At 38.3% G+C, this 25,944-nt stretch overlaps 1 protein-coding gene across 1 annotated transcript in view; it reads left to right on the plus strand.

The window, feature by feature from the left end:
- Positions 1 to 557: 557 nt before the first annotated feature.
- CDK6 (cyclin dependent kinase 6) overlaps positions 558 to 25,944 on the plus strand; it is a 216,167-nt gene continuing 190,780 nt past the window's right edge. Inside the window, exon 1 of the mRNA XM_004602179.2 lies at positions 558 to 790. Coding sequence (XP_004602236.2) covers positions 558 to 790 — 233 coding nt within the window. The remainder of the gene's footprint in view (positions 791 to 25,944) is intronic.

A 25,944-nucleotide genomic window follows, 5' to 3' on the forward strand; every position in this document is an offset into this window, starting at 1 on the left:
CGAAGACGGCTCCAGCCTGCAGGGAAAGCAAAGTAACTGCGCTTTTGCCGGAGGAACCAGGAAGGATTAAGCGGCCTGGGAGAGGGCTGGAGAGCGCGGAGGGTAGCGATGGGGGCTTCGTGCAGGAGGGGAGGGGAGTCTGCAGAATCCCCAAGGAAGGCGCCTGGGATGTCTGACTGCACTTTCTTCTTGTCCTCCCGTCTCCTCTTTTTAGGTGCATCGGTTGTGGACTGAGACGCTCTCCGGCAGAGACCATGTAATCGCTGGGGTGTCTGCAGAGGTCTGAGCTCCCGCGAGGAAGAGGAGGGATCCGCTCGCTCTTGGGCGACTCGGCAGGCGGAGTTTCGCGGCGGCGGCACCAGGGTTGTGCCCGCCCGCCCGCGGGGAGGTCGCTCCATCCAGCCGCGAGAGCCGGAGCACCCGAGGGTGGGAGTCGGCGGAGGTGAGGGAGAGCTAGACCGAGCTCCTCCGGCGCCAGGGCACGAGGGAGCCCGGGAGGAGGCGAGCGAGCGGCTGCCGCGGACGATCCGAGCGCGCCCCCCGCCCGCCCCGGCGGCATGGAGAAGGACGGCCTGAGCCGAGCCGACCAGCAGTATGAGTGCGTGGCCGAGATCGGGGAGGGCGCCTATGGGAAGGTGTTCAAGGCCCGGGACCTGAAGAACGGCGGCCGTTTCGTGGCGCTGAAGCGCGTGCGGGTGCAGACGAGCGAGGAGGGGATGCCGCTCTCCACCATCCGCGAGGTGGCGGTGCTGAGGCACCTGGAAACCTTCGAGCACCCCAACGTGGTCAGGTGAGCTGGGAGCGCTGCGCTCGCCCCGTCGGCTGTCCGAGGGGGTTGTGGAGGGGGGAGAGGGTCGGGCGCTGGGGGCGTGGGCGTCCTCGGACCCTGGCAAAAGTACCGGGCTGGGAGGAGGGGACTCAGGTAGCGCGGTGCGACCCGTTGACCTTTCCGAGTGAGAGCCAGCAGTCCGAGCAGATGACCTTGCTAGGGAGGGAACAGATCAGAAAATGGGACCTGCATAGGTTTCCGTGCAGCTGCGCAGGTTCTCAGTGTTTTTCTCTCTGCTCGCCCAGGAAGGGGGTCCAGGAAGATGGGGTGCCTTTTAGGAACACTGGAGCCCATGGAGACAGGCTTCCCTGCTCCCCCCCCCCACTGCATACCTACCCTGGCCGTTGGGAGAATTTTTGAGAGACTGCCACTGAGTGAGAGGTAGTGGGGCAGGATGCCATGATAGATAGTAGGAAGAGAACTTTCCTGGGAGTTTAGTAGAAAAATAAATAAGGTTTTTGAAATGCAGGAACTTTGAAAGATTTCCCCCCTCCTCTATCACACCAAGAGTTTCTCTTTGTAAAGTTGAATAAGGCGGATGCCTGATGGTCAGAGAACTACAGTGTTGCTGCCCAGCTTCCAGCAGTGTGGAATCTCCAGCTGTGAAATGTGGATCCAATGGTGGAGCACACTATTCGTGTGTGCAAGGCCCCGGATTGAATCCCCAGCACTGATGACCGCCCCCCCCCCCCCAGCACACACATATGCACACACTCGCCCCAATGCCACGCACATCAAAAAATACAAATAAAAAACTATTTTTCTCAGATAGTACTTGTCTAATTACTCCATGTCTCTGGGCCAGTCTTCAAAGGGTTAGATGTGATACCAAGATGTGGAATCTTTAGATTTTAAATGTTTCCCCTTGGCTTTTCCTTGGGGGTGGATACCACAGGCTCCTCTATGGTATTCAAGTGTGTGAGAGACTCAGGATCAGGGTGTTTTCTTAGTGATTCTGGAATTCCCCCATTGTGTGATTGACTCTGTATGGTGTGTCATTTTCTTTTTTTAAACAGATTCATAGTTTCGAATGGAAAAGGAGTTACATGGAAACTTCTACATATTTGGATTTAAGTGTACCTTTCTCTATGCTTCAGATAATGTGTTGGAAAAAAGGAGGTTATGGGGGTCTTCCTGTCTTCTCATCTTCCTAAAGAATCTGTTCACCAAATATGTGCCTACTGTGTGCACTGTGGATGAAATTATGTAAATAGGCTCAGCTAAATATTTTTGTAAAAAGTCAAACAATTTAATGTTAGTCATCAAAGTAAAGAGACCCAAGACTGACCTTTGAAATACCAAGCCCTTCACAGACTGGGGGAGCCCAAGTGTCTACAGAATCTTCCTGGGAGGTTTTAACTTGTCTCTTCTTATCCCATGCTGGTGATTTGTGTGCAGCTTTGCTGCTGACACAGTCTCGGGCTAGAAGGCAGCAAGGAATCATAAATACATAAATAAGGTAGTAAATGGCAATAGAGATGGACCCTTTGACCTCTGCCTTAGCTAGTAAAGGAGAGAGGAGCATAATAAGATAATGAGACAAAAAGAAGTGTTTCAGGAAGATGGGATTATATGTAAAAGCAATAATAGGTTACCTTTTATGCATGTTGCCTGAAAAACAACACAAAGGGTGGTCTTTGTGTTATTGGAGGGAAAAGCTGAGGGTACATTTAGTTCTCTATAACTTAGTTATCTTCCTCAAGCAATCATCTCCGTGCTTTCCAAGGAATGAATTCCAGCACTAGAATTTTAGGATTGAAGTTCTTGATACATTTTGTCTGTTACATTAGGAAAGTTTCCAGTTAAGGGTGATTATCATGTATATAAATAAAATCATGTCCTCCCGATGTACAGATGTTCTAGAGGACTCCTTAGTAACACTATCCTTTACAAAGCACAATCTGTTCTGTTAAAGGGAAAGTTGTTTTTTGCTATTGTACTGGTAGTTTTTGTCTAATCTGTTCTTTTGATTTATCCTTTCGAGTTTGGTATGTCGTTGGAGATTTTTAAGTCATCCATGACTTGGATCTAGAACTGAGAATTTTCTGGAGACTCTGCTTCTAAATTGAGTACAAAGGATTGTTTTCTATATATAAAAGGTAATGGTGACACTACGTCTTGTGAACTGAGAAGAAACTGAGATAGTGCATTTGAGGGCATGTTATAAATTTCAGAGTGCTTCAAAGTCCAGGAATAATTTCTGTTCAGGCAGATTAAGGGGGATCTTGCCCTCTTAGAAGACATCAGTTCGCCTGACCTTTTCTTAAAAACAATATACCTGACTGACTAAAGTCAGACCTTAAAGGTTATACTTGAATATAATTAGCCTGTAATTTCTCAGAGAACACCCTCGGTCATATGCCATGAAATTGACACTTGAGAAAATTATTGATGATGTCATCTTAATGAGCTTCTGCTCTCCTTTCCCTTTTTGTTTTCTTCCTGTTCCTTTTTTAATTTTTTTTTCCTTTTCAGCCTTAGGACAGCTGTTGGCCGCCTTGACTTCCTTGACTAGACTAGGAGTGCCAGATTTTGAAGTTGCTGCTGTTTAGGCAGGAAATCAAGGATAAGTGACCACAATTCTCTTCCTTTCTAGGGAGAGTTGTCAAAGTTGGGGCCTCCAACCCTAAAATTTATTGTTGCCCCACAGGATCAGTTTTACAGTCTTATGGCTGCTTCTTTAAAGGCTTCTTGAAAGGGCAGATGCCTTTTATAAGTGCCCTCAAGTTATAAGTAATTGATAATAATTATAGGCCCTTCCTACAGATAGTTAAGCCTCTCAGCTTGAGGAGGGTAATAAATGTACTAGGTTTTTCAAAAGTTTATGTTTTAATTTTGATGGATTTGCCAGAAAAGCTGACGTGTTATTGCTGGTACTAGCACTGCCTGTTGGCACCAAGATAATGAGTTTAAATTCTTACTTATCTGCACTTGATACATCCCAGTCCCAGGCTTGATCAGCCAATCATTGACTGGGATGTAAATTTACTGTTTATTTTATAGGCCACGCCCAGCAGTGCTCAGGGGACCACAGTGGTTCCAGTCATTAAACCTGCAGCTTGCAATGCAAAGCATGTGCTCCAGACCTCTGAGCTGTGTCCCCAGCTTCAGGTTTACTTTTGTTTTTACATATAGTTTGTGCTTCTAAATCCTGAGGCCTTACCAGAATCATATTTTAGTATGAACCTATGTTGGAACTTCACACTCCACAGTTGAATCTTGGTTTGCATTTTAAATGAAGTATATTGAGTTAAAATAAGTGTACTTTGTCAATAGTCAATCTGTATTCATTCATCAGATTTTTATTGAGACTTTACTATATGCAGACATTGCAGAAGCTGAGGATGCAGTGGTGAAAACGTTAAAAAAAAAAGTGTCTATACTTGAGGGATGAACAGTTCTGTTTTGTTTTCTATTTAAAAATTCACCCTTACTAGAGCTGGAGCTATAGTACAGCTGGTAGGACATTTGCCTTGCATGTGACTGACCCTGGTTTGATCCTGGCATTACACATGGTGCTCTGAGTACTATTAGGAGTAATTTCTGAATATAGAGCCAAGAGTTATCCCCTGAGCATTGCCAGGTATAGGCTAAAAACAGACAAACCAGAAATTTACCCTTATTTTCATGCTCTGTATTTAATCTAACCAAATTTATGGAGTATCTATTATTTGTGATAACCTGATTATAAGGAATTTGCTAATTTGGGTGTATAAGGTAACCAAACACTCAGAGAATCAAGTGTTTTTTGAAGGTGGAATGACACGTTAGTCATATAAATCATATCTAATCAAGCTGACATCTAACTTACAAATATGAACATTTGGGCCTCATTGATCCTCAGGGATTTAGGAAGGAACCTACCGTTTAGGTTCTGTTTATTGGCTTTCTCTCACTGCCAGGTGTAGCACTGTTGACTCTGAGTACCACCACCATTATGCTTCTGCACTAAACAGACATTCACCATTGATAGTTGTAGGGAATGGGCCCTGGCAACCCCAGCACTATGAGGTGTTGCCCTTATGTTTTATAAAAAAGTTACTTGTGTGAGGTCTAGAGTATGGACCCTAGCACTGTAAATAAGTCAATGAGTACATTTGACTAATAAACTGGAACTGTGAGCCTAACTGCTGGGAAAGGTATATTGGGAGATTGCAACTCCTCTCAAGTAATTTCCCCAGTTTGAAGGAGTAAGGTAATCACCAGAACCCTGGCACATGATAATATTGTATTGTTAGGTGCAGGTGCCACCTATATTGTGCCCCGGGATTAAATTTGTTACTGTACCTATAAAACTAATTCAGTTAAGTACTTCTGCAAGTTAAACTGTTTATGGCTTTGCAGTGAGTAAACTTGGGACATCTTAAGTATGTTAAATTTTTATGAACATACTTAATCACTGTTTTAAAAATACATAGAAAAATCCATGCAACTCTGTGATTGAAAGTTTTCCAGTACTCTTTTTGAAGACCTCAGTAGAAGAGTACATGAACAAAAAGTTGAGTGCAGAGTCAGGGGTAAGCCCTGAGCATCATTGGCATCAAAACAAAAACAAAAAACAATGCAAAACCAAAAGACCTCTGGTATATGAATCTCAATGGAAACAGACTCCTTGTTAAAAGTCAATGATCATTTCAAAAAAGTGTGATTTCATAAGAATGTTTTTCAGAATGAAGCACCTAATACTTAAGTCATTGTAAATTCATGGATATTAGGGTTGGAGTATTTTATGTCCAAAGTTGAAGCAACTTGTGTTATTAAAAATTGTTGTATTGTTCTTATATCTAAGTAAAAAATTAAATTATTTTTGTTTGATGGAAGAAGTTTGAGTTACAGTCATTGGTTGGAAAAACAACTTTATGTAGACAAAGGTAACAGTTAGGAATAAATAACAATCAAGAAATTTCTGAATTCTATCTATAGTATATCCTATTGGCATATATAGCTATAAAGGTTATGGTTATTATTCCATTAAATTGTGTCTTAAAAAAATTTGGTAGTACCAAACATAGAAGCCAACTAAGCTCAATAAACAAAATGATAACTCAGAAGGCTCAATTAATAGCATACAGCTTGGTAATCCCACAGATAAGAACTTAATGATCCCATGGTTAGATAAAACAATTTCCACAAATTTTCTTTGCTATAGAATTTTTTGAGATTTCCATTAACCATTTAGTTGTAACAAACAATATAGTATAAAATAGTTCATGCATGCTAAGGGGGTTATGCACTGGGTGGTTGGAATAATGGGGCAATGGTGGAGGGAATGTCATTCTGGCAGTGGAATTGAGGTAGGAACGTTGGATGCCCGTAACAACTATATTATGAACAACCTTGTAAACCACAGTGTTTAAAGAAAAAAAAAAGGATAGGAACTTCTATCTTCTGAGTCATCATTTCTCAACTAAAATTATATACTATTAAATACCCAAGGGAAGGGCACAGGTAAAAATGGCCTAAATGATGAGGGAGGCATGAACCAAGTCAAGAGCCCCAACCGTTAGGACTAGGGTGTCACAGGAAGGAAGCACGGTCAGAAAAATGTTGCATAACACTGACCTAAATAACTGTAGTGAAATAAAAATAATACAGGTGAAAGATACAGTTAAATAATACTTTTGGATTTATTTTTGACAAAGAACAATAGGGATAATTTTAATACTTGGCACTGATCTGATGAATTATTATGTATTGTGGCTCAGGACTTATCACCCATTTAATGAAATAATACGAAATACTTAAAAGTAAATGAGATAGCATAATAATCTCTACACACATAGGCAGATATGATACTCAAGCTTCTTGAAAGGCTAATTACTCTTTTACTGTTTCTCATGAGGTTCAGAGAAGGTTTAGATGACTTTCTCCGAAGTCTTAGTAGAAAAGAAATTAATTGTGAACTTCCTGACCTTTCCTACAAGGTTTAGTTAGTAGAATTGGAATCACATTTTGAGAATTTTGAATTGGAAGAGGTCTTAGGTTAAACTTATGTCTGCTTTGATAGTGTGGGACTGTCCAGTAAATGCACTAAAATTTTGTCTTATTTTTAGTCAACTGTTTGATGCTGTAGATGTATGCATTATAAATAGAAACTGAGATGAGCTAAAGTCAAGTAGTAGGCTTATATCTAGTGTGAACAGACAAGGGTGGTCATTGTATATATCAGAAAACATGTTTTTGAGATGTAAAAGCAGATTCAGTGTAACTATTTTGTTTGCTGCTTGGAAAAAAGGATTGTATCTTCTATATCCACAAATAACTCATAAATATCCATAAATAATAACTTTTAGTTGTCTGGTAGATTTTTCTGAACAAAATAATGAAAACATTTTTTAAAAGTGAACCCATTCAGATGAGAACTTGAATTCTTATAGATTTTTCATAAACTATTGGCAAGTGTTGTAAACTGAATTCTGGCAGATGGTTGGATATTCATTGTCATGCATCTTCACACCAAGAATATTTAGTAGGACTCTTCGAATATTGGTGTTTTAAATTTTCCTGTTAGTCATTTTATTTTGGCTGACTTTGGCTTTCATAGAATTTTCTTGTGTTCTTTGTGTGTGTTTGCTCCATGTGCATTTCCTCTAATAATACCCTTTGTCCTCAGCTCTGTGACTTGAATTGGGGCTGATCTCAGGATATGCACTCAGTATGCGTCTCTGATGGGAATATTCATCTTTCAGAACCAAGCTCTTGGTGCCATCTTTTGTGTGTGCAGTTTACTCCTTCATATCTCCATTTGGACCCAGTTTCTTCTTCTTTTGGACCTTGACAGCATTGGGCCTTATAATGCTTAGTGTATTCTTGCTCTTTTTCGTCATTGTGTCTGTTATATAAGATAGAATATTACTCTCCCACTTCCTCTCATCCATTCTCTTCCATCTGTAAACTTGCACTCCCTAGTTGTAAGCTCCATGAGGGCAAAGTATCTCTTGATGTGTATTCTGTATCTTTAGGAATAATATAAAAAAGTGTGTTGAAATGAGTGAAATAATGGGAAGAGATATAGTTATCAAGGAGGGCAATCTTTTTTATTTATTTTTATTTTTTTAATTAGTGAGTCACAGTGAGGGTACAGTTACAGATTTACACATTTTCGTGCTTTTGTTTCCCTCATGCAATGTTCGAGAGCCCATCTCTCCACCAGTGTCCATTCTCCACCACCAATGAACCCAGTATCTCTCCCACCCCCCAATCCCATCCTCCCACACCACCCCGCCTCTGTGGCAGGGCATTCCAATTTGTTCTCTCTCTCTCCTTTTGGGTGTTGTGGTTTGCAATAGGGGTATTGAGTGGCCATCATGTTCAGTCTCTAGTCTACTTTCAGCGCGCATCTCCCTTCCTCTCGGGATCTCCAATCACTTTTTACTTGGTGTTCCCTTCTCTATTTGGGATTACTTTCCCCCAGCGTATGAGGCCAGCTTCCAAGCTATGGAGCCAACCAAGGAGGGCAATCTTATGGAATAGTCTGTTACTTGAATGTTAATGCTGAGAAGTGCCAAAAAGAGAAAGACGACTTGTATATTATACCTAACTAGGTTTTCTGAGGATAATAAAAAATATTGAAAAGAGAAATTTCACCTTTTGTCTTGCTCCAGTCTATATGATTTACCTTAAAAGTTTTAAAATTTCAGTAATTTCATATTTAACTAAAGCTTTGGACTTAATTGCTATACCTTGAAGAAGATATTAACATTAGGAAATGTGTCCACATTAGGTCAAAGTTGAAAATGACTCAAACTCTTTGATATAATGAAAAAAGGTGTTATAAATTAATTCTATTAAGTTACTTGAATTCTTTTGGTTTTGCTTTTTGCTGTTGATATTGTTGGCTTTCTATACTGGTAAAACCACTAGTGTGAATTAAATTCCTGATATTTATATATAAATATAAATATAAATATCAGGTTTTCCTGATATTTCCTAAAAGGATATCAGCATTCTGAGTTGTTTTATTCCTTATAAAGTTTACTTAAGAAATACTCTCCTAGCTTGAACAAATTGAGTTCGTGTGGTTGATATATATACATGTGGTTGATATACGTGTGGTTGATATATGTATGTATGTGTGTATGCTTGTGTGTGTTTTAGGGGATTATACCCAAAACCTCATACACGCAAAGCTAATACTCTATCATTGCTCCTGAGAACACATAATCAAAACTGGTGGGATGATATATTCTCTGTTGAAGGCATTAAGCACGTCTATCCTAGAAAGGAACCCATTCTCTTAGAAACACCAATCTGTGGTGACATCTCTTTTTAAAGGTAGGAGGAATATGCCTTTGTGCTTTCCATTTTTGCTAAGCAGTCTGATCATCTCCCTCTTACTAGATATTCCTAATGTATAAAAACGCTTTTCCTAAATTCCTTGGTTTTAGAAGGTATTAAGTATAAGGTTGGACACATTAACTCTTGAACTTTTTGAGCAACAGAACAAGACAAGCAAAAGGCTTCTTAGCCTTTCTAGAGTAGATTTTTGAACTTTAGAGTATTGGCTCTGACCAATATATTTAAAAACTTTGGTGGAAACCAAGAGACTGAGCGGTTTCATGTTGAGAGTTTTAGATGATGTCCTCTGCATTCCAAATGTATAGAATCACTTAAAGAAGTTACTAAATAGGCTTGGGTAGAAGGAAGGATGTTTTCCTGTTGAACCATAATAAACCAAGAAACAGATTTAGAGATTAGCCTAGGGAGGATTGTGGGTACAGAAATTCATAAAGTTAAGTGTATTGCATTGTGTTAGTTGCTTTAATAACTGAGTACATCCCTTACTTGAAATAATATATACATATATAATATATATTTTACACTTGAAGTCACAAAAAATGGGGCTGGAGAGATAGTACAGGGATTAAGGTGATTGATTGCCTTGCACATAATGGACATGATTTGATCCTCAAGCACCGCCAGGAAGAGCTCAGAATATAGAGATAGAAGTAAACCCTGAACACCATCAGGTGTAATCCCAATACAGGTAAGCACTAACTAGCAAAAGTCAGAAAAGAAAAATTGTGACACCTTTGAAATAGTTAGAAATGGTTTTAATAGAGTAGTTTTATCTTTCTAGTATTTCATTATAATAGAACTTGTGGTTAAAGGTACCAGTTCTTTTTACAACTGAGGAAAAAAGTCTGTTAAAAGGCATATTCTCAGCCCCAAATGATAGTAATTTTAAGTCAAACTGTTTTCTTTTATATTGTTATTTAAAGTATAAACTAAGAGCATGGTTGTCTCATTGGTACTAATTTATGGTCAGAAAAAATAGAGCTTTGGGGATAAGAAAGAGTAGTATCTTTATGAAAAATTGCATAGTTTTCCTTCATTTGGGTTGATAAAGTTAAGAACTAAAACTTATCATGAGGCAAATGAAGAATGAACCAGAGATGTGTCTGTTATTTGAAAGTACTGCATGTTAAAAGAGAAAAGGTGAAAAGATGAACCGAGTGAAGGTATTGGTGATAGATATGTTTATGATTTAATAAAATGAGTAAACGTGAAAGAGCAAATATAAAGTTTCTTAGACATCAGTGTCTGAAATTTGGAAATGAGTCCATGAAAATTAGGGCATGTTTAGAAAGCCTTCTAATCAGTGTTTTTCAAATTAAGTAAATGACAAGTATTTTTCTTTTTTGATTGAAAATAAAAATGTTTTATTTCTAGTCATCTTACATTGTCCGTTGTGCCTTGCATTCACATATTTGTTGAAATATGCAGGGATCATATAGAATATTTTTTCCGTAGAAGCTGAAAACTTGTAAACAGTGCCTACATTATCTAACTATAGATTCCATGTTGGGCAAAACATTGGGCCTTTCTAATCTCTTTCTGTAACTATACCCATATGAGACTAAAGAATTCCTTATTTCTTAAATACAGATTCACGAATTTTTTCATTATTCCTTGTCAGTTTGAAAATAACTAGGGGTCAGAGAGATAAAATGCAGGTAAGATGCTTGTCTTGAATGCAGCTGACTCAGGTTTGATCCCTGGCATCCCATTTTCCCTCCACCACTTCCTGAGTGCCGACAGGAAGGATCCCTGATCACAGAGCCAAGCATAAGACATAGCTGGGTGTGGCCTCTCTTGAAAACAACAAATGAAATTATACCATGTTTACATATATTTCCTGTTCAGACCATGACTTGATGTAGAATATTTTGTTTCCCCTGGAGTTCATAGTTGGCTATTTGTTCTACTTGCTGATCATAACAGCTTAACTTTTTCCCTAGCACTTCTTCACACTCCCTGTTTCTCTTGCATTGCTGCATTTCTGGTTTTTTTTTTTTCTTCCTGATTTTGGTTCACTGTGATCTGGTAGTGACATTGTGCCAGACTTGGGAATTCTTTTCTCTGCTTCTTAAGTTTAGAACCAAAAATCCCCACATTTGGTTCTTTTGGTAGTTCGCACTCTTGTTTTGCTAGCATACATTTGTGAGTAATTGCCTTACAAATTGCGTACCATGCTTTCTGAATTATCACCTCTTAGGAAACATCCTTGTCCCTCATACTTGAATATGATTTGTCTTTATATAGGAGTTTGTGAAGAATAATTTTACAGTGCATCTTAAAGGTGATTATTCTCGTTGTATTCATCATTGTCAATGACAAGTCATCTGCCATTATGGTTTTCTCTTAGGGGAAAAAAAAGGTAATGAGATTGAAAAATAAAAGGTAATGATATACCTTCTAGTTTTTTATTTTTCAGTAAGTTTTGACTACTCCGAGTCTTTTATGATTTCATACAAGCTTTATTGTCGACTGTTTTAAGTTCTTGAACAATGTTGTTTGAATTTGGATAAGGATTACGTTGAATCTAATAATAGTTCAAGTAGGATGGTCATTTTGACAATATTGATTCATCCAATCCAAGAGCATGGAATATTTTTCTATTTCTTAAGGCCTTCTATTTTTTTTCTTAGGTGTTCTGAAGTTTTTATGGCATTAAATTTCCACCTCTTTGTTGATTACTAGGTACTTCATGGTTTTCAACAATAATCTTCTGTTTTTGTTGCTATATAAAGCAACTGTCTGGTTTTGTATCTATAATATGTCCCTGAATTTTTTAAGTTTACCATATAGGTGTTTTATATGGAGACTAAATGTTTAAGTCAGTGCTTAGCTTTTTTGTCAGAAACATAATAGCACAGTGGTAAGAAGCTTTCTTTGCACACAGCTGATGCAGGTCAATTCCGAGCACTGTATATGGTTCCTTGTGCACAGCTGAATGCAGCTCCAAAACAAAATAAAAATCAAGTTTAGTGAGATACGATTTATGTATAATAAAACATCCATTTCTTAAGAATGATTTTAATGGATTTGACAGCTACAGCACAGTCAAGATTTGACAGATACAGCACTGTGCCTCCAAATTTCCTGAGGATTCTTTTCTTCCCTCCCCCAACATGCACTGCCCCTCAAGAACTCTAGCAACCTTAACCTTAATGTCATTGTAGAGTAGATTTCTTCTTTCTGGTGTCAGATATTGTATGCAAATAGTATTATGGGTTTTTTTTTTTTGGTCTCTGGCTTCCATAGATCATACATTTGAGATTCATTCCATTTATTGACTATCGATAGTTCATTATTTGAATTTGCTGCAGTTGGTGATTTCACCTGTTAAAGGCCATTTGTGTTGGTTCTTTTTTGAGGCTATTATGAATATTGCTGCCATGAATGTTCATGTATGAAAAGTCTTCTTTTTTTTTTTTTTTTTTTTTTTTGCTTTTTGGCTCACACCCAGCAATGCTCAGGGGTTACTCCTGGCTCTGCACTCAGGAATTACCCCTGGAGGTGCTTGGGAAACCATATGGGATGCTGGGAATTGAACCCGGGTCGGTTTCGTGCAAGGCAAACTCCCTACCAGCTGTGCTGTCACTCCAGCCCCCACGTATAAGTCTTTGAGTTGGTATGGCATATGTGTCCTTTTTATTTGGGTGAAGATTTAGAGGTAGTTTGCTGGTTTGTACAGCAGGCACACATTAAAATTTTAAAAGAAGTTGCCCAATTTCCAAAATTTGTACTATTTTACTGCTAGCAATGTCTTTACTGCTAGCGATGTCTGATTTGTATCCTACTCAACTCTTGATACTGTCTGTCTTATTAACTTTACTATTTTATATTAGTTGTGAAACAACGACACATTGTGGTTCTAACTTGCATTTGCCTAGTGTCTAATGTTATCAGATAACTTTATTTGTTATCTGATTATAGCAAATAATATAAAAATAGCCAATATATTATTTAATAGTATAAAGAATAGCAATTCTTTCGGAATGTATTTCTGTTAAAATATTTTGATCACTTTTAAAAATTACATTATCTCATTATAAGAGTTACTTATGTAATTCTAGAAGTCTTTTGTCAGAGATATGTGTATATATATATATATAAACATATATTGCAAATATATTTACCAGTACTAATTTATTGTTTTCTCTTTTGATGGTTTGACTTTTGTAAAAATCTTCTAGAGGTCAGAGAAATAGTATAGCAGATAAGGTGCTTGCTTTGCATCTGATTGACTCAGGTTTGATTCCTGGTATCACATACCTCATTAGCACCAAGAGCAATCCTTGAGCTCAGAGCCAGGAGTAAACCCTGTGGCACAGAACAAACAAATAAAATAAACTTTGATGTCTTCTTAGGTATATACCAGGGACATACAGGGTATTTTCCCTCCGTATTTCTGAATTTCATAGTTCTTCATATTAAATTTGTGATCCATTCATAGATTTAATTTGTAATAAAGATAAGAATTGAGATCCATTATTTCCTACATGAATATATAGATTATACTCTAAAATCATTTCTTGAAAAGTCAATGATTTTTCATTTTAAATCAGTTTGTCATCTTAACCAAAAAAATAAATCAATCATGCAACTTTCCATTTGTTTCTAGACTCTGTTTTGTTCCATTGATCTGTGTATTCGTCCTTTTGCCTACTGCCTGAAGTTTTGATTACGACAGTTTTTAGTAGTTCTTGAAAATAAGGCAGTCTTAAGTTTTCAAGATTGTTTTTATAACTTGCTGAAACTTTTCTAAAAACTGTGCTCAATAAAGATGTTTTGTAACCCCCCCTATTATTATGTCTCAGATTTTAATTCTGAAGAAATGGTAGCCTCATAAAATGGTTTGAGAGTATTTTCATCTCTGTATTCTAAAAGTATATTCCTTATGTTTCACTTTTAAACTGGACTATACTTTCTGCAGTGTAGGGATAATTATCTTTTTGGTGACTTTTTCTATCAGCTTCCTACCATCAACTTGTATCTTTTATTATCAGTAATCCAGAATACCTACCAGTCCCTCTCATTTCAATGACACCCTGAACTTACTGATTTATTTCTTTCAGTTGAGCAGTATCTTAAAATGATTTTAGGCAAATGTTTGTGATAGGCCTGGAAGTTCATCTGTTCTGTTTCTTAAAACATTGTAGAATGGTTAAAATATTAGTTATTTCTTGCCTGTTAGTTTACTTTCCAGAATAGGATTGTAAGAGTAGCTTGAGAATTGTGTATACCTATGTGAGTTACTTTTTGTCTTTTCTTCTTTAAAAAAATATATATATATGTATATATATACATATATATATGGGTTATATATATATACATATATATATATATATGTGGGTTTGGCAAAGGGAGTTTTACGTGAGGTAGTAGTCTGCAAATTTCTCCAGCAGCAAAAGAGTTTAAGAACATTGATTCCGGAAAAATATGGGGACCATTTAAGATAAACTTCTCCCATTTTATTCTGTATTCCTCTATTTCAAGACGGTGTAATTATTTGGAAAGAAGTTATATATTTAGGGGGAAGACATGGTCAAATTATTCCATTGCATACTGTACCTGCTTATCTAAATTTATTGTCAAATTTCGATCATCATACTATCATCATACCTAAAGCCAATAGCCGATATAAACCCATAACAAGTACTGACTTACTTGACATCATTATTGGGAATGTTAATCAATATCTTTTCTCCTAAGAAACAGGCTGAAAAGAACAAGCTCATTATGAATTGATTCTTTGCAGGAATTTCCCATGTCTGATGATTTAAGAGGATAAATTTTACATGTAAATGAATTCATTTCAAGCTTAATTGAAGCTTATTGGATACCCAAGAGTACTTACTATGGTGTGTATTTGATGTAGACAGGAAGTAGAAAAAAAAAAGCAAGGTCTATGGAATTTTCTTTTGGCGTTTCTCATTGAGACTTTGGTCACTAGGGTAAGTGACTCAAGGTATCTATTGCTGCTGCTTAGCAGTTTTTAAGGGGGAATTTCCCTCCATGTTTCTCCCCTCCCCAAAATAGCTAATTATATACTGGAAGTTTCAGTACATTGTTCACAGTTTGTGAAGTCAGCATATTTCTGGAAGCTCACTGTGAATGTAATTCTTAGCTGTACTGATGCTTTTGTTTCTCCATCTCCGCAGCCAGCACTGTACTGTAAGGACACAATTCTATCGCTATTTTTCCCCTCACATTTGATGTGGTAGTTTGCATACAGCTGCAGAGTAGACAGTTACCTTTGAAAGGAACATTTGGCCGCTCTAATTTGATTAAAGAAAACCACCTCAATCATTTCTAGACTGAGAACGTTTTCATTTTAACTTGGCAGTAGAGTTGGGAATGTACTCACTGCACTTAGATATGTGGGGGAGCAGTTAGGGAACAAAACCAACTGCCTGAATGAAGAAAGCTTTAGTGCAATTTGTTTTCCTTTTATTTATTTATTTTTTTTTATGTGGCAAGCAGTGTTTTATAGGACTGATTCTTTTTTTTCCCCCTCTCAGATTTTCTAAAACCTTGATACTCACTTCCATCTCCTTTACATGATTACTTGGTAATTCCAGTAAATTGATTCTGGCACAGTTAGATTGCTGCCCTACTGTGATTTGAAAGACTTTGAGCTCCTTCGAAAATTGCTGCATTTTTATATAGAAATAGAAGTTGGAATCATAATGGTTATAAATTTCCTGCACTTTTTTTTGTCACTGTTGGGAGTGCCTGAAATATTTAGATCTTGAGTATGCATCCCCAGGTTGGGACTTGAGATGCAGCTTACAGAGAAGCAAATGCTTCCTTTTAGAAGTCTGCAGCCCTGTGCTGGCCAATTATCTCAGATATATGTACTTTTGAAATAGAAGATCTGATTACCTGGTTAGTATGACAATTAAAACTGTATTCTGCTGATTGTGGATTGGCAATATGTATGTAAATATAAATCCATACATATGTAAATATGGTAAAATGAAAATGAACTAAGGCTAGAGTCCATAGGTTAAACCTTGAACAAATTCATGAACCACCGTTCAGTCATTTCATATATGATGTTCTTGAGAAAGGGGCCTATGCTGGCATCTTTAAAATTCGTCAGGCCAAGGAAATAGGGTAGAGGTTAGTGTTCATGCCTTGTATGCTGCTGATCCTGGTTCCATCTCCAGATGCCCAAGTACACCCTTGGGCATCTCCAGATGTAGCCTTGGACGTCCCCAAGCCTCGTGGCGGTGACCCTGGTGGTCCCTTGCAGGGTCTGAGCAGCAGAAATCCTCAAGCTTTAGCACTCAAGTACCATCCCGATTGGCTGAGCCATTACCATAGGTTGCCCCAAAGCCTCCTTAGTAACATTTTTGTGAACCCTCCTTCTCTTTTAAAGATTTGTGATGATTAAAATGAATAAAAAAGCAAAGAACAAAGGGTGCCTGTGGGATCTTGAAAATACAACTGTTATTATTTATTGTTCCTTGGATGTTACTGATGACTTAAGAATCGAAGAATCTGGGTTCTCATTTTGTCACAAGAGGGTGTGCCTTAGACACATTTCTTTTTACCTCTGAGTTTTAATTTTTTTATTTGTAAAAGTTAGGGCACATATTAAGTGATATTTCTGAAGTTAGATTCTGGTCACATGCTTGACATGGTTAATCTTTCATTATCTTACTGCTTCTTCCTCTTCTTGAATCAACCACTCCAGCCATTGGGAAGAGTGACTTTCCACCCCCCCCCCCCAGGATGATTGAACCCAATAAAGTCCTATTCAAGTTTTAATATTATGTTCCTTTCATTCTCTTGGACAAAATGACGAAATCCAGCAGGAATCTATCAGGCCCGCCTGGTTTTCCCATAGATAAGAAGCCCTAAATAGACACAGGAACTGTGGACATGGGAACTGTTCAATAATGTTGAGTTTTTTTGTCATCTTGAACTTTTTTCCCATCTTCTGCCATCTTAAGAAACTAAAGTCTTTTCCACAATTATTGTGTACTTGGTCACCTGAGCTCATTCTTCCTTTTGAGAGTCAAGGGCCAAGAAGCAATCTTCCTGTTTTGTTTTGACACATGGTAAGGAGATTGTAAATCTTTTCAGTCATATCTGTGTCATCAAGATGTATAAGACGTTCAAGGGGCTGAAAGGATGATTACTCAAAAATGATTACTGTTGAGTTGGGGTTTGGGGACTCAAGGTTTCTAGTAGAAACATTTTGGTAAATAGAGTTGAGTCCCTGGCTTGAACATAATGCAGTGTTCCATTGGAACTGGGTTAAGTTCTACAGTGCACACAAGATGCAAAATGTAATGCTTGCTTGTTTCTTTTTTTTTTAATTACAATTACAGTATTAGGTAGGATTTTAAATACCAAATGCTACTGATTGAAGACTGCATATTTCTGCAAGAAAGTGCTGACTACTGGTTTTTATGTCACTTCAAACTTTTTTTTTCTTACCATAGTATTACAATATTTCTCCCTCCCTTCCTTCCTCTTTGTGTCTTTTGAACCCAGGTCAGCCCCATGCAAGACAAGTGCTTTTCCTGCTGGACTACCATTCTTGTCCATCCATCACTGTCACTGTAACTGTCATCTCATTGCTCATCGATTTGCTCGAGCGGGCACCAGTAATGTCTCCATCGTGAGACTTCTTGTTACTGTTTTTGGCATATCGAATACACCACGGGTAGCTTGCCAGGCTCTGCTGAGTCCATCTATAATTGCCATTTTTACAAGTATATTTTTGCACAACCCAGTTCTGTTGAATACAGTTCATGCACCATTATTGTTTTCAAGTTTATCATCTTGTGTGGATTCTAACTTGGTGATGATATAAACATTCAAATCTAATGGAAAATAGTTAAGCATTTCTTTTTTTTTTTTTAACAAATCACGGTGAGGTAGTTACAGACTTACAAACTTCAGTGTTTACATTTCAGTCATACAAGGATCGAGTACCCATTCCTTCACCAGTGCCCGTTCACCACCACCAGTGATCCCAGTATCCTTCCCACCATTCCCACCCTATCCCTCCCACCTCACCTTGCCTCTGTGGCAGGGCATTCCCTTTTGCTCTCTCTCTTTCCTTTTGTGTGTTGTGGTTTACACTAGGGGTATTGAGTGGCAGTCATTCTACTTTATAGTCTACTTTCAGCATGCATCTCCCATCCTGAGCAGGCCCTCCAGGCATCCTTTCCTTGGTGATCCCTTCTGTATCTGAGCTGCCTTTTTCCCCAGTATGTGAGGCCGGCTTCTAAGCCGTGGAGCAATCCTCCAGATACTCATCTCTACTATTCTTGGATGTATATCTCCCATTCTGTTACTGTATATTCAACAAATGAGTGTGATCTCTCTGAATCTGTCCCTTTCTTTCTGATTCATTTCACTTGATACTCTATGTTGATCCACTTACATACAAATTTCATGACTTCATTCTTTCTAACAGCTGCATAGTATTCCATTGTGTAGATGTACCAAAGTTTCTTTAGCCAGTCATCTGTTCTCGGGCACTTGTGTTTTTTCCAGATTCTGGCTATTGTAAATAGTACTGCAGTGAACATACAAGTGCAGATGTCATTTCTACTATACTTTTTTGCTTCTCCAGGATATATTCCCAGAAGTGGTATTGCTGAGTCAAATGGGAGCTCAATTTCTAATCTTTTGAGAAGTGTCCATACTGTTTTCCAAAAGGGTGGAACTAGTCAGCATTCTCACCAGCAGTGAAGGAGAGTCCCTTTCTCCCCACATCCTTGCCAACACCAGTTGCTTTTGTTCTTTGGATGTGGGCCAGTCTCTGTGGTGTGATATGATATCTCATTGTTTCGATCTGCATCTACCTGATGATTAATGATGAGCATCTTTTCATGTGCCTTTTGGCCATTCGGATTTCTTCTTTGAGACAGATTCTGTTCATTTCATTGCCCCATTTTCTGATGGGGTTGGATGTTTTCTTCTTGTAGAGTTCATCCAGGAGTTAAGCATTTCTACTGAAGTCATGAATAGGCTGGGGTTTTGTTCTTTTTTGAAATAATGAACGTGATATTCTACTTCTTAAGTGCTCTTAATTAATCCTTTGTTTTTGTTTTTAGAATTCTTAACATAGTAATTGTGGAGGCTGAGGGGGAATTCTTATTTTCATTTTATAGATAAACAATTTAAGTGACCTATTCATGGTCACCTTGACTGCATTTGTTTCTTCCCCCATCATACAGTTTTTTCTATATAATGCATTACAAGCATTTGTCATGCGGAGATCATTTAGATATGACATTTGATAGGGTACATTTAGAGTGTTTCTTAGCTAAAGTATGCTAAATACTTGAGGAAAAATTTTTTTAGGAACTAGATGTATAATTATTTATTTCTAATACATATTAAGTGTTATATAAATACATATTAAATGCTATTATGTGATTTTGGGCCACACATGGTGTTATTCAGTGCTTACTCCTGACTCTCTGCTCAGGGATTGTTCGTGGTAGGGTGGTGCTTAGGTGCTCGTGCGCAGGCATCAAATACAGATCTGCTGCATGCAAGGCCAGTGCCTTACTTGCTGTACTATTCTCTCTGATCCGCCATATGGTTTTAAAGTAAAATTTTTTAACATTTCCTTTAATAGCTGAAAGTTGAAATAAAAGCATATATGGAATTGAGATTGTTATGTAATACAATTTGTTAGCGTTTCTGCTATACCTCAGCTTTTTTGGGGTAGGGAAGAAGAAACCCCGGCTGGACTTACAGGGTCTGGTGGCCCTCCCAGCAATGCCCAGAGCTGTTGCTTCATTGCACAGGCCCAGTGATGGGTGCTGTTCCAGTGCCATGGTAGTGGTGACCACCAGGGCTGCACCTGGCTGTGCTGGGGGCCGTGCACTACAGTCCTTTGAGCTATCCCTAAGCCTTCTACTTATCTAATTTGGTGGCAGTCAGTTTTCCATGAGCTACCTCAGACCAATGAGAAAAGGAAGGAAGAGTGGCGGGTCAAAGGAAGAACGCTCACCTTTGAATTTGGCACCAGAAGTGCTGATGGTGGTGTCACTTTGGCTTAGGATGACTCAGCATTTCCTGGTTTCTCTTTGCAGCAGAGCGTCGGCTAATAATAGCCAATGACCTTGTTCCAATCTGAGGATCTCAGGGAGCCTTTGGTTTCTTCCATCATCTAAAGTTTGAAATCAGAAATCATTTCTCCTTGACTGTTTTTCATTAGTGATGTAAGGTATGAACCATTGTACTCTGCACTGGACTGATAGATGCTTTTTGTTCTTAAGACATTCACAATCTAAGGAAGTAGCTTTGACCCTGATCTATAAATAAGTCTGTTCTTACCTCTTAATTTGAGACAGTTCTGTTGCAGTTCATTTTGTCTTTGTATTGTTTCTATGCAGTCTAGTAGCAGCGATGGAAGGAAATGAAATTCAAAATTACAGTTGTAGCATATTTGCTACTTTGATTTGTGGGATGGCTTTGTGAGCAGAGGGGCAGTGAGAGGGAGATTGAGAGTTAATCATTGAGAGGCCTGTCATCAGTGTCGGAATAGCCAAACAGTCAAAATCAGGCCCACTATATGAGTGGACCAGGTTGTTTTCATTATTTTATTTTATAGCTAGAATGAGCCTAAATTGTTAAGATTCTAAAATTATTTATATTGAGAAAGCAAGGTAAACCATTTCAGAAGACCTTGAAGTTTTTTTATTTACCTGTATCCTCAGCAATTATAGCATTAATTACAGAGCATGATGGAGAGTAAATCCGTGTTGACAGCTTGTTAAAAGAACCAGTTTAAAACTTTATAGATTATTAACATAAAATTATCTTCGATGTGTATGTTTATTATTGAAGATAATCTTTGTTTACGGTGAAGAAAAACTTATGTTGTATAGATTAACATAAATTCTTTTTCGAAATATATATTATCAAAGACAGTCTTAGTTTACAGTGAAAAACCAAGAATATGCTGTATTTGAAACACAAATATTTATTATAACATCTTTTGTGTGTTTTTATCTTTAAAGAAGACTCTAAATAGCAAGAATGTCTGATCCATAAAGTGTTTCCAAATAAGCAAAACTAAAAATTCTTAGAGAACACGCAGCCCTGACCTTTTTTGCACATGTAACAAAACCAAATGTTAACTTTGAAGTGGTGTTTTGTTACATAATCTGAAAATATGCTGTAATATGTATTACTTTGAGTGTCTTTCTTTCAAAAACATATTTTTGTTTATTTGACTCTCCTACTCGTTGAAAAAGGATTATGTTCTGGTTCTTCATCTAACCACCCAACCTCAAAATACTTGAGAAATTACAGGAACTTCATTCCAAAGCATAAGATTTTCAGAAATGTTCAGACCATTGGAAATTTGAATGTGAAATTTCCATTGATGATTAAAATACAAAAAGCAAATAAATGAAGAAGATAAAGGAAATTTATGAAACCATTTTTTTGCTCAGCAGATTTCTACCTGTTCAATCAATAGTAAATTAAACAGCATTTATTTTCTAGAAGATGCTTACTGTGTGAATCACTTGTTTAGAGAATCATTAAGCATTTCTACTAAATTCTTTGGCCAACTAACCAAAGAGTATAGGAAATTCAAAAGTATCACACATTAGCGAGAACAGAAGAATCATCACTATAGTGAAGGACAGGAACTCCTTTTTTTCTTGGAAATCAAAGATTTGTAGCATTTATTTAGGACACCAAGCAGTATTGCCTTTTGCAATACAAAAACTGACATTTCAGTTTCTTTGGTGTTTTCTTGGGGCTGGAGCAATAGTACAGCGAGTAGGGCGTTTGTCTTGCACGTGGCCGACCCAGGGTTGATTCCTCCGTCCCTCTCGGAGAACCCGGCAAGCTACCGAAAGTATCCTGCCCGCACGGTACAGCCTGGCAAGCTACCTGTGGCATGTTCGATATGCCAAAAACAGGAACAACAAGTCTCGCAATGGAGACGTTACTGGTGCCCACTTGAGCAAATCGATGAACAACGGAACAAAAATAAAGAGATTTGGTGGGATCACAAAAAAACAAAAACAATAACAAAGGGTTGAGGTCGAAGAGTACAGAAGGTAAACATCTGCCTTGCATGTGGCTGCTGTGACTGCAACCTTGGCTTGAGTTCCTAGAACCGTATATGGTCCCCTGAACACTGCTGGGAGTCAGTCCCTAGCACAGAGCCAGGAATAGCCCCTGAATTTCACCAAGTTTGGCCCAACCCTTTCCCACACCCCTCCCCACAAGGACCAAAAATGTTTCATTGTCTGCAGTTGTATACTCTTTAACAGAAGCATTCTTTATATTCTCTTTTAACATGATTTTTATTGAGGTGATGGGTTTATAACACCATTCCTGTTTTAGATACACAGCATTATAGTTTGACTTGTGTATATTTTACCTCATAATTACTACCAGAGATCTATTTTTTGTCTGTTACATGCAGCTGACCCCTTTACCTGTTTCACATCCTATGAACTCCCTTCTCTCTGGTACCATCAATTTGGTTCCTGTGTCTAAGAGTTTCATTTTTGTTTGGTTTTGTTATTTATTCTTTTATATCCCACATATGAGTACATTCTTAAGGTGTTTAACTAACTTTGACTTGCTGTGCTAAACTTAATATCCTAAGGTCCCTACGTACATGTTTTCACAAATGACAATATTTCACCTGTTTTTTGTAGCTTAGTAGTATTTTGTTTTGTTAATGTAGCACAGAAGGTAGGGCGTTTGCCTTGCATGCGGCAATTGCCTTGCATTGCCTTGCATTCGATTCTTCCATCCCTCTGGGAGAGCCAGGCAAGCTACCGAGAGTATCTCACCCGCACAGCAGACCCTGACAAGCTACCCGTGGTGTATTCGATATGCCAAAAACAGTGACAAGTCTCACAATAGAGATGTTACTGATACCCGCTCGAGCAAAACGATGAACAATGGAACGACAGTGCTACAGTGCTTATATACCACATCTTATTTATGTTTAATTTTTAAGTGTTTGAATTTTTTCCCTTATTTCCATTTTCATCTTAAAATTAATTTTAATTTCCAAAGCATTATGGTCTGATTTTATTTTCAGAGCATTATTGATTTCCGGAAATTTAAGAAAATAGAAATGACCCAGCATGTTCTTTGTCCTTCATGCACTGGAAAAGAATGTGTAATCAGCTTTTAGGGGGATGGAAGCTATACATAGAGATATATGTATATACAGATAAATAAAAATACATTGTCATATACAGATAAATGCATATACATATATACACCGATGTTTGTATACAAGTATATACACAGATAAATATATACATGTATATTGATTTATATGTATATGTGTGTTTGCATATGTATCACTGTATCACTGTCATCCTGTTGTTAATCAGTTTGCTCCAGCAGGCACCAGTAACATCTCCATTCGTCTCTGTTGTGTGCTAGTGTAGCCTGATGGCGTACTGGGGACTCTTTCAGGATCAGGGAAATGAGGACTGTCGTTGTTACTGTTTTTGGCATATCGAGTACACTATGGGTAGCTTGCCAGGCCCTATATATATATATGTGTGTGTATGTATATATATACACATTTATGTATATATAAGCCCCATTTATTTAATTTCTTTCTTCAAGGCAAGTGGTTTCTTACTGCATTTTGCCTCATTGATCTATCAGTGAAAGTCTCCCACTACTATTTGTGAGACATCTTTAGTCATTCATCCATAAGTAGGCTTGGATTATTTCCATGTTTGGCTATTGAATAATGCTGAATTGATCATAGAAGCATATACATCTTTGTAAATTCGTGCTGTCATTGTGTTTGGATAGTCAGAAGTAGAATCATTGATTTATATGGTACTTTTATTCTTAATTTTTTAAGGAATCTTCATACTTAAAACTAAAATATCTGAGAGTTCTCTTTTTCCAACATCCTCTCCAAAACTTAATACTTTTTTTTAAAAAAAAAAAAACTCCTTTTTTTAATTGAATCACCGTGAGAGCAGTTACAAAGCTTTCAGGTTTTAGTCTCAGTTATAGAATAATTAAATACTCATCCCTTCACCAGTGCACGTGTTCCACCATCAAGAACCCCAGTATAGTCCCCCACCCACCCCCACCCTACCTGTGTGGCAGATGATTTTCTCTCTTTGCTTTGTTTACATTCAATTTTCGAAAGAAAATCTACTATTATTATTTAGAATATTCCCCCAACAATCAGACCTGCCGAAAAGGCATCATTAAATCATTTGTTTTCTATTGCTGATAAAGCACATAATGTTGCACGGCCATGACAGCGGCTGCGCGGTTTTGGAATTCTGGTATTTTAGTAAGTAAGTCCAGAGGTATTTCTGCCAGCAGCCGCTGCGTCCCGATATTGGTTTGTGTGCCTCTGGGACCATGGCCGTTAAGGGGCCAACGGGCCGCTCCTGAACGTTTTTTGTGTATCAGGAAAGGTCAAGGTGGGGGGCGGATTGAGGGCGTGACTTCCTGGCTCAGGGGTGGGCTGGAAGCTGGGATGAAACTTCCCAGTTCCAGTGCCTCCATTCGGTTTGGAGAAATAGTCCTGGTCCCCACTACCAGAGCCATGTTAGTAGATCTGGAGAAAGCAGGGACTCTGCGCCTTCTCCATCTGGGGCACCCCAGTGTTATCGGCCCAGTCGGGGGTCCGGAGCATTCTCTGGTGCGGTGTGTGGTGCCCACTGGTCTGGTCTAGTTTCTTCACTGCTGAGTCCAAAACGTAATACTTCTTAACAGGGGCTTTTTTTTGTTTTGTTTTTTATGTATACATATATATTATTATATATTTATATATATTTTATTTTCATAAAGTAGTTCAAAGTAGTTCATTACAGATAATATTCAAATACCAATCCCACTACCAGGCATCTTCCCACCACAATAAGCGGAAAGTGTGTGAAGATTGTTGTATTTCATTCTGGAGCCATTTAAGCCCACATGTAAGAGAATACAAGCAAGTATGTTCAAACCAAACAAATGTGTGTGTGTGTGTGTGTGTGTGTGTGTGTGTGTGTGTGTGTGTGTGTGCGCGCGCGCGCGCACTGCTTTGGTATGTGCAACCTCTTAAGAGTATAAGAGGTTGAGTGGCCGCAAATGTGGGTGCACGCTCCAGGAAATTCTGTGACGCTCTCTTTCAGGAGGTTTAGTTAATAATCTCTGGATCTTGGCCATTGATGAGATTACATGGGCCGGGGGCAGTTTGTGGGTGTGACTACCAGACTGCTGGAAAACTGGGGAGCTGGAGGGAGGAGGCCCAGTTCCGATCTGAGCGGGCTTGGAGATCTCAGTCACGGGTTAACAGGGGCATTTCTAATAGTCCTAGATGCATTCTTAAAATGTGTTGAAATGTAGGGAGTTTCATATGTACTTTTGTGTATGTATTCTGGTAATATAAGGGGGGAAAACCCAGTAAAAATCTAGTTTTATTTCATGTTGAGTAAAGAAGCTAATAGACACAGGGTATTTCAATTACTATTTTAGAGAGGTTGTAAAAATGTTTAACATAAAATTTATGTTTTAAACCCTTTTTTCAAGTATATGCCTACAGTTTTAAAAGTACATTCACTCTGTTAGCAACCATTGCCAGTATCTTCCAAAACTTTACAATTAAACTGAAGCTCTGTACTAATGAAATGTCTCTAGGATTACACCTGGCTGTGCTTGCTTTATTTGTTTATTTGAAGATGGAAGGGTGTCAACACTTGGCAGTGCTCAGGGGCAATTCTTGGCTTAGGGACCACTCCTAGCTGTACTCGGAACCATATGTGATGCTGGAGATCAGACCAGACAGGGTTGGTCACATGCCAGATAATTGCTTCTGTGTGTGTCTGCCCCACCTC

Source organism: Sorex araneus, chromosome 1 (assembly GCF_027595985.1).
Source record: "Sorex araneus isolate mSorAra2 chromosome 1, mSorAra2.pri, whole genome shotgun sequence".
Taxonomy (NCBI): domain Eukaryota; kingdom Metazoa; phylum Chordata; class Mammalia; order Eulipotyphla; family Soricidae; genus Sorex; species Sorex araneus.